The sequence below is a fragment of the Muscardinus avellanarius genome (genome assembly GCF_963383645.1).
Source record: "Muscardinus avellanarius genome assembly, chromosome: 7".
Taxonomy (NCBI): domain Eukaryota; kingdom Metazoa; phylum Chordata; class Mammalia; order Rodentia; family Gliridae; genus Muscardinus; species Muscardinus avellanarius.
The window spans coordinates 88478699-88488364 of record NC_137793.1 but is presented as its reverse complement, the minus strand read 5'-3'; the positions used below and the strand labels follow the sequence as shown (position 1 = coordinate 88488364).

General features: G+C 52.9%; 1 protein-coding gene across 1 annotated transcript; it reads left to right on the top strand.

The window, feature by feature from the left end:
- Nucleotides 1-5921: 5921 nt before the first annotated feature.
- On the top strand, nt 5922-8858 carry SHISA4 (shisa family member 4; the record flags this gene model as incomplete). Its single annotated transcript, XM_080699081.1, has 5 exons — nt 5922-5994; nt 6356-6527; nt 7376-7509; nt 8440-8607; nt 8812-8858. The coding sequence occupies 5 exons, from the start codon at nt 5922-5924 to the stop codon at nt 8856-8858; spliced, it is 594 nt and encodes a 197-aa protein (XP_080555207.1).
- Between the last annotated feature and the right edge of the window lie 808 nt (nt 8859-9666).

Here is a 9666-nt window from a genome sequence, read left to right as displayed (position 1 = left end):
ATGGAAGCATCTCAAATGGTGAGCAGCCTCCCCTCCTACCCCACCCCCAGTGCTGGAGCTGCATTTGGCAGTCTCCCTCGCTGGATTTGGCTGTGACTCAATTCAGCTCACAGATGCTGATGCTAAATATGGGTCTTGGTAAGTCTTTAGGAAGACAGCTCCATGAGAAAGGAACTGTGGCCCTGCCTGGGGACAGGTCTGAAATGTGGCCATAGCTGCTGCCTTCTACCTGCTAAGTAGTATTTCTGTCACTGACTATGTGGCACTATAAATCATTGGTATATTAATTTGCCTTTGCTGGTTTTTATTTCATCCATGCATTCCAAGGATGTAAGTGAATCCTTCATAGTTCCATTCCCTAACTGTTTTTTCAGGGTGGTAAGCAGCACTGCCTAAGGATAGCCATGTTTCTGGTGAGAGCACATGTGAACTGAAATTGGGCCCAGAGTCCTTGAAGAAGGGATAGAAAATGGAGTCCAAAGACAAGTAGGGGGTAGAGAAGTTCATGGGGCCAGTGAATGGTAAGGACTGCCCTGATCTTGGCAGAGGACCTGGTGAGGAGGGGTCTTCCTAGAAAGAAGCTGCATTCAGTCCCTGAAAAAGTCCCTGTGTGCTGGGTTTGCAGGCTGAAAGCAAGTATCAGAGCCAGGGTGAACCAAAACCTAAGAAGGGCCATGAATGTTTTAAACCTCTTCATGATCCTGGAAGGGAGTGAACCATAATAGCAACAGACCAAATTCTCCTCCAGGTAGTGTTATAGAACCCAGGTTTGGAGGCCGAACCTCACAGGAAAACCAGTGTCCAGGGGACAAGTGTTGGGGAGAAAGAAAGGTGTATTCATTGGTCAGAGAATGGAGAAGAGGGAGCTTTGCTCATAGATCAGCTTCTTAACTCCAGGGGTTGAAAGGTTATAGATAAAGCATAGAAAAGATGAGAGCAAAAGGATAGTAGAGGGGAGGCTTCTGGGAAGCAGCAGAGATCTTCTAGGAACTTGATGTCACTTGTTTTCACGGTTTTGTATTTCCAGTCATGGCATCTGGTAGGTGTTTTTAGCCTTAAAGTTAGGAGGGGGGGGTTACTAGACAAGTCTAATTCAGGTTAACTCTATATACAGTTTTGGACAAACCATTTCTCAAATAACATGTCTACATCAGAGCTGAGTAGAATCTGACCCAGAGGTTAAGGCAACAAAAGAAAGACACAATATGAAGACAGATACCAAGCCATTTCATCCCATTCCAAGTTACCTATTGGACATCTGTGGGCCTAACTGAAAAATCAGTGATTTCAGCCAGGGTGGCCTTAAGGTCCCTGAGAAATGACCCAGACAGCTGTTACCATCATGGCCCACATGTCAGAGGTATTATCTCCAGCTAAGCTCGGGAGAGACTAATGTATTGCCCAGTTGTATGACCTTCAAAATTGGTGATAAGTCAGTTAAGAGCATGTGAAGTTGGAGAGTTTACCTAGGGTTTTGAGGGATTTTTTTTTCTTTGTAATAGAGACTCTGATTTATTTCATTTAGAAAAAAATTGTTTCTCCCCCACCTGACTTAGTCATTGCAAATATATATCTGACTGCCCCCTTACCAGCCGCCTTCCTCCCTGACAGGAAGGGTCACTAGCAAGAGCAGAGGCTAGGCCAGCTGCCAGTGCCCTGTTGTGTGACCTTGAAGAAGCTCTTTTTTCCATTGAGCAGGGGGAGAGGAGGACCAAAGGCCCCGCTAGCTCTGATGAGGATTCTAGTGGGTTTGGCTGAACCAGCCCATTTCCACATGAGGAAACCAAGGCTGGGAAGCAGCCAGTACAAAGCAGAACTCATACCTCGTAGTGGCTCAGAGTGTGGGCTCAGGCCAGAACACATGGGTTTAAATCCTGGCCACTTACCAGCCAGGTGGCTTTGGGCGAGCTACTTAAGTTTTCTGTCTCCATGTCCTAATCCACCAAACAGGTATAATAGCATCTGTTTCATGGAGTGATTGTGAGGATTAAATAAAGTCAATACAATACAAAGCACTTTGTAGTATTGCCTCATAGTAAACATTAATTTTAGTTGTTGGTCTAATCTCAAGTCTAATGGAATTCTCAATACCAAAACCTGCCCTTACAGAGCTGGTCTGACCAAGAAAGACTCCGGGCCTCTAATGGACACAACAGTTCCCATCTATGCAGATGATGAACAGTAAGGCTGAAAACGGAGCCCCCGGGCTGGAAATGAATAGCTAGCATTGCGGTTCAGGGCCCCAAATCTTTCCCAGGAGAGGTAGTGGAGACAGACAGGAGAACTGTAAACAGTCTTCTTCCTCTCAGGTCTCAAAGTAACACTTGTCTGCCCCCACCCTGACCAGCTGGCAGAACTACAGGGTGAGTAAAGTACCATTTAAAGATAACCTGGCCTTCCCACTGCCTGGGCAGGGCTCCTGCCCCCACAGCCACCAGGGTGTGCCTGAGAAGGGGCTGCTTACACATGCCACCCAAGATAGCCCAACTGCCATCTCCTGTACCTGAGTTCTGTCCAGACTGTGCTTGGCACACTGTAAGTAAGCAGGGATGAGTATCCTGAGAGTCACTACTGTAAATGCCCTGATAACCCCTTGGGGAAGAGTGTTCCTCTGACCAGTAGCTGGGTGATAAGGAAATTGATCCCTGTCACCCATTCACTCCCAGGTTACTCCCACCAAGAGGACAGACAGAAGAGATAGTCTTTCATTTGCAGTTAGCAAGATTAAAGTTAGACACCAGGACATAGACACAGAAGAGATGTTTATTTTGAGAGTGGTAGGAGCCAGGGGACCTGGGTTCCTTCAATCCCCAACTTAGCCATGAGACCTTGACCAAGTTCCTGGCACTCTCCCTAGCTGTGGATTGCAAGGAGAATCTGTATCCAAACCTAGCTGAAGAGTGTGACAGATTAAATCAGAGGAAAGAAATGTGTAATTACCTGTCTGCAAAGTTGGGTTACTTGAAAGCCAGCCAGGAGGAGAAAGGAGGAGGTATCCTGGAGCACTATTCTGGGGACAGCACTGGCTGACCAGAGGCAAGAATGAGGGAGGAGACATTTCCTTATCACAGTGTATAGTTCAAACCACCCCACAGACAGAAGTGAGCAGAAGTCCCCCTGGCCATACTGCAGGGGGAGGCAGAAGCCTCAGGGATAGAGACTCAGGCTCAGTGACTGAGAGGGGGTGAGGAGGGGCTCAGCAACGCCTACACTGGCCCTCAGCCTCCATGAAGAGCGTGGAAGGGGCTGGAACAGCCCAGGAGAGAGATGAGCATTCACCTGCAGGCCAAGCCCAGTCTCCTCCTGGCTCCCTCTCCAGATATCCTGGCTACCTTCCCACCTACACCATGCAGACTGCTGCTAGGGAGAAGGACAGGCATCGCAGGTTCCCTGAGAACGTACTCTTTATGCTGAGCATAGCCCTAAGGATTTTAGACATTTTTAAGGAGGGACAGATGATGGAGCCTTCCTTGCCCTCAAGAAACCAAACTTTATATCTCAGCAGTGTGAAATAGGAAGATTAACTTATTTCAGCTAAGTTTTCCTTGTCTATCCAATGGGATGAGCTCATTTGCAATGTTAGCAGTTAATGTTCTCCTAATTGTCATATTCCAGGCACCCCAGGGAGAGCCACCCACTGGCCTAGTCCACGCTTTGTCTCATCTCATCAGACTGCTCTTTGCCTCCTCTTTTCCATGGAAGGGCCTTCTCCTTGCTGGGGGCCAAGAGCCTGGCTTGGTAAAGGATGATCCCGCATGCCCTTGGCTGAAGAGGGTTAGTGAAGGCCCCAGACACGAAGGTTTGAGCAGCCTCGTCCAGGGTCTCTCCTTGATTCTCTCCAAGCCCCTTCACCTCTTCCCAGCCCATGACCTCTCAGAATTCAGGTCCAATATGGAGCTGTAGCTTACTCCAAGGCTTCATTGCCAGGCTCCGGCATCCCCTAAGTACCAGTCCTCACTGTACTGCCAGTTTTTCCCCATTGGCCCTCAGGGCCGCTCTCCATCCTGTAAATTGAAAAGTTTCCTAGAGTTTGCAATTAGAAAAATCACTGATGATGTTGGTGAGAGCTAGGTTTCACTGTGAGCTGGAAATGTCAACCAGCGGCACAAGCTTTGAGGAAGACTAGTGGGAGAAAAAAGGGGGGGGGGAGTAACTAGAGGGGAGAGTTTTAAGGAGCATGGGCTTTTGTTTGGGTTTCTCAACAGTTTAGACTTGAGCCTTCATTTTTCTAAGGAAAAGAAGATGGTAAGGAGGGAGAAACTCAATTCACCACAGAGAAGGGTTAATGCAGAACCAGATTAGATGGGGTCAAGAGCATAGGCGAGTCAGCTTGGATAGGAGAGATGGCCCTTTATCTGAAGGTCATCCAACCAAGAACTGAGCACCGGTGGCCAAGACTGGGTGCACACTAAACCACAGGGTTCCTGCACTTGTGGAGATCCTGGTGTAGGAAAGAGGAGACAGATGGCAACGGGTGCACTATGCAGGTGACTCGGAGTTGAGAGCTGGGTCTCTGTGTCCCTGGCAGCTGCATTTATGGCTTTGTCCTGTGTGAATATACACTCTTGCCAGCCCATCATCCTGCAGGCAACCTCTGGGGCAGTGGCCTGTTCTGGCCTTATGCCAGCTCTGCTGGGTTGATGTGCCTGTGCCCACCGGAGCCCAGGATGGGGTCACTCTACTTCCAGCCACCCCTTCCTAACCTGTATAGATTCTATGGGCCTTTCATGACCTGCCTGGTGCTCTCACCCAAGAACACCAGAAATACTCACTGTCTGCTATCCAGAATAAGGAGTCACCTGTTGTAAAAGACTTGGTTCTTGCGGTGGCTGCTGCATTACCCTGGGCAAGTCCTTTAACTTGAGTTCCAGTTTCTCTACTTGTAAAATGAGATTGATAAGAACAGCCAACCTGGCTTAGCTCATGGTCTTGTGGATAGATTCCAAAGAGGGAGATCAGGAGAACTGTACGTAGAGGGTATTAAGGCAGGCACTGATGTTCTTCCTGATTTGTGGTTCCTGGTCTGGGCACTTCATGCACCATGGGGCACAGACTGTGAGTTTGTCAGGGATTGAATGACACCACCACTAACCCTAGACACTGTCTCCCCCTGTAATTAACTGTTACCTTCCTTCCCTTTGCTCTCCTGGCGAATGCAGTAATTTTGCAGACTTCTTCCTGAAGAAATGGGTTTTCACTCTGTTCAGCTGGACAGGCTCAAGTGGACTGAAGCCTGCCATCCCTGCTGGTGAAGCCATGGTGTGGGTGCCGTCCACTCTGAGGGGGAGGGCCATCTCAGGGGCCAGTGCAGCTGCCAGGGTCCAGGCCTGTGGGCACCGCTGAGGACAAAGCCTCTCTGAGCTGCCTCTCAATGGGTGCCTGTGTTCCAGGAATGGGGGTGGGGTGACTCCCAGCCTCTTTCTCCTCCCCCCGCAGGACATCCCGGGCTGGACACTAGGGGCAGAGGAGGTCCGCACAAGGGAAGGTTGGGCTCTGCCCCTCCAGGGTTGACCCATGTGCTGGACATTCGGAGGTGGCACCAGGATCCGAAGGCACCCCCTTCTGTGGTCCGGAAAAATGATTGGGCCCAGACTAGGGGCGGCCCCAGGGCAAGCCCAGGGCTCCCTGGCCACATCCCGGCTGGCCGCTGTGCCCATGGTGGCTCAACGGGAGGAGCCACTGCGGTGGCGGGGGACAGGGTGAGGGGCGCCCAGGTTCCAGGCGGGGCTGGGTGGGCGGCGCCGAGCTGCGCCCGCAGGGTTACCGCAGGCAGGCGGGGCGCTTGGTCCCGCCCCCGAGGAGGCGGGAGAGGAGCCTGAGTCTGGCCGCCGGCTGGGGCTAGCCGCAGCTCCCGCCGGCCAGTTTCCTCCTGCAGTCCCTTTCCTCGGCGGCCCGGCCCTGGCAGCGCTCGCTCCCACGCCATGCCGCCCGCGGGGTTTGGCAGGGCCGCGCCACTGGCCGCGATTGCCCTCTTGGCCCTGGGGGCTCCCCTAGGTAAGGGATGGGAAGCGAGGGGCGAGGAGGAGGGTATGGGGAAGGGGAGGGGTCGGCCTGAGGGCCTCAGCCGGGGCCACCTGGAGACCCTTGGGCTGTCCCCGCGCCCTGATGCTTTGGGGTCCCCAGGGAGTGGGAGGGGAGAGCACGGGAGGCTAGGCGGTAGGAAGCCAGCCTTGGACTCGGGGTCAGCTTCAGGAAGAGGCCTCTGGGGCTCCGGGGCTGAGACCCTTAGGGTGGAGACCAGAGTCAACCCTCAGTTTCACCAGGACTGAGGGCTGAGGATCCCCGCCTGGGGGAGTGGGGCTAAGGGCGGCGGAGTTGAACTCCCTGGGCAACCCCCCCCCCCTTCTGTCTGCAGTGCTGGCCAGCGAGGACTGCCTGTGGTACCTGGACCGGAATGGCTCCTGGCATCGGGGCTTTGACTGCGAGTTTTTCACCTTTTGCTGTGGGACCTGCTACCATCGGTACTGCTGCAGGGACCTGACCTTGCTCATCACAGAAAGGCAGCAGAAACACTGCCTGGCCTTCAGGTGGGTGCCTGACTCTTCACCTGGACCCTGTCCCTCTCAAAGGGCCCCCAGCCTCTCTCCCGAGTGGAGTCACCAGGACTCCAGCGTGGTGACCCGCTGGGTGATGTGGGGGCACATTAGTTCCCGTTACAGGCTTGGGCTGGGCTGAGTATCCCAGGTCCCTGGGTCCTGCTGGACCCTGTGGAAGGGACTGTATGGGGTTAACACCCAGACTGCAGTGTAGCCTTGAGGAAGCAGCTCTCCTAAAACACAGGGTATAATTCCCCGGTCCAGTTCTTCCCAGCTGTGTGATTTAGGTGAAGACACCTGCCCTTTATGAGTAATTGTCCCTCTTCATAAGAGGGTTGCCAAAATTGATGGTTTTCTTTTCTTTCTTTTTTGTTGCTGGGGATGGAACCCAGGGCCTCACACATAAAGTCCTTTTCTACTGGACTATATTTCAGCTCCAAAATGAGTGGTTCTCAAGCTTCTTTTTGAAGGGGGCTGCTAATATATGAAACAGATATAAGACTGCCTGAAGTGAGGTTGGGGGGGAAAAGGCCCTTGATTATTTCTAAGGCTCCTTTTAGGACTAATATGTTGTAAGTTTAATCAGTTAAGTTGTAGATGTAAACGTGTTGGTAGAGGAGCACACTACAAATCCCAGCATGCATCACACCTGTCTGCCAGGCAGCACAGCCTTGTGGGAATTGGAGGTTGGTGGGATCTACTCCACAGGGACTGGGCAGAGTCCCACAAGGAACCTCAACTCTTGGCATGCTGTGGCCCCCTGCTGGCCAGGAGTTGGAGCCAGTAGAGCCAGGACTCTTGAGTGTTGGAAGGTGAGAGGGCCTGTTCTTTGTCTCAAGTCCCAAGACCATAGCAGGCATCGCCTCCGCTGTGATCCTCTTCGTTGCTGTGGTTGCCACCACCATCTGCTGCTTCCTCTGCTCCTGTTGCTACCTGTACCGACGTCGCCAACAACTCCAGAGCCCATTTGAAGGTATGCACCGCATTGGGTGAGAAGGACCTGAGCCCGAGGTCAAGGATTGGTGAATTCTGTGGTAGTGTAAGCTTCTCGGTTCATACACCTGTCAGTGTGTAAATCCAGAAACATGCATGTAATTATGTGAGTAATAGAATGTGCCTAGGAAACATGGGACTGTAGGTCCATGTAGGTACACATACATGGATATTCATGGGACCTCAGGTTGTCAATAGTGGGGAATGTATAGTGGCTGTATGTATCCACATGACTCAGTAAGGTCTAGAGTGGTGGACATGGAGCTGGGTGTGGTGGTGTGTGCCTGTTATCCTAGTACTTGCGAGGCTGAGACAGGAGAATTGCAGGTTCGAGGTCAGTCTCAGCAACTTAGCGAGACCGTTTTGAAATAAAAATAAAATAGAAAAAAATAAAACAAAATAGGGCTGGAGGTGTATCTCAGAGGTAGAATACCTCTGGGTTCAATCCCCAGTACAAAAAAAAAATTAGAACGATAAACATGAACTGGGTGACTGGGTGTGCTCTGCTGCAGAGTGGGATGTGTGTCAGAATGTTGCACGTAACTGCACATGTGCCCAGCCCTGGTGGGCATGGTTACGGTGACACATACGGGGAGATCAGTGTGGGAGGGAAGGGCTGGGGGAGGGCCCCGTTGATGGCAGTTGTGCTGGTTTACAGATACAACCCAAGTGGGGCATTCCCCAGCCTGTGCTCTCTGGTTTGTGAGGTCTCTGAAACCGGCGGAGGGGAGTGAACTTGCTAAACACATGTACACAGCTCCCTCCTCAATTCTACCAAGCAGGGCCTGGGAAGCAAAGGGCACAGGCAGCCAGCCTGGAGCCTGCCAGAGGTTGCTTATCCTGGGAAGGAGGAGGAAGCTCCCTTGGAAGGTGGGGCTCTAAATGCTGATTCTTGTCCCCCCCGACCTAGGCCAAGAAATTCCAATGACGGGCATCCCAGTGCAGCCAATGTACCCATACCCCCCAGATCCCAAAGCTGGCCCTGCACCTCCTCATCCTGGCTTCATGTACCCACCTAGTGGTCCTGCTCCCCAGTATCCACTCTACCCAGCGGGGCCCCCCATCTACAACCCTGCAGGTAAGTAAGCGATCTGGGGCCCCTTGCTCCTGTGTGCCTCAGCTGTGCTCAGCACCGCCCTGGCCTCTCACCTCTGGACTGCCTTCAGACTTCCTCTACCCTTGGCCAGCTAGCTCTTCCCTATGGACCTGACATCCCCCAGGGGCTGGGGATACTGCCTGTCCTTGGCCCCCACTGACCTCATCTTGTCTCCTTGGCTTTCAGCTCCTCCTCCCTATATGCCACCACAGCCCTCTTACCCAGGAGCCTGAAGAACCAGCCGTGTCTCTGTTACCCCTTCGGTGATGCCAACTTTGGGAGATGCCCCATCCTGTACCTGCATCCGGCCCTGGGGGTGGGCAGGGGTCTTCTAGTCACCAGGCCCCAGACCAAGCCAAGCCCTGAACCCTACTGAGGACAGATCCCAGAGAAGTGGAACAGGATCTGAACTGGAACTAGGCCATGAGTGAGGGGTGTGGGGAGGGCCTAGGGTTGGTGGGTTGTTTTTACTGGGGGCAAAGGAGGGAGATGACAGGCTGGGTCACAGCCCCTGCTTTCAAGTAGTCCCTCTGCTCCCAGGATCCCATCCAGAAGCATAGGGCCCCTCCTGTTTGTTGACGTTGGGCTGGAGTGGGGGCCCTGGGAGGCTCCATCAGCAGCTAGCAGTGGCCCTCCCCTCTGGCGCCCCGCTGGCCAGGGCTCTGGCCTGCTGGATTAAAGCTGTAACAATGTAAGTCATATCAGTGGCATCATTGGGTCCATCCACACCTTCCAGTAGCACGGCCTTCCACTGAGCCCAGACTGCTGCACCCTCCACTTCCTGAAAGCCGGCTCATCCCATCCCAGGCAGAGCCACCCCAGGTGAGGGGTGCTTGGGCTGGTTCTCAAAGCCCGTGGGGTGGATTTTGTGGAGACTTTGAAGAGGGTGCTTGCTCATTTGCATTACAGATCCCCCGCTCTGGCTCAGGCCTCTGGGACACCTGAGATGCTACCTACCAACTGTACAAAGGCACTCTCCCATCCAGGTACACGTAAACTCAAATTTGGACCCCACCAGTGTCTCTGAAGGTCTCTAAGCCC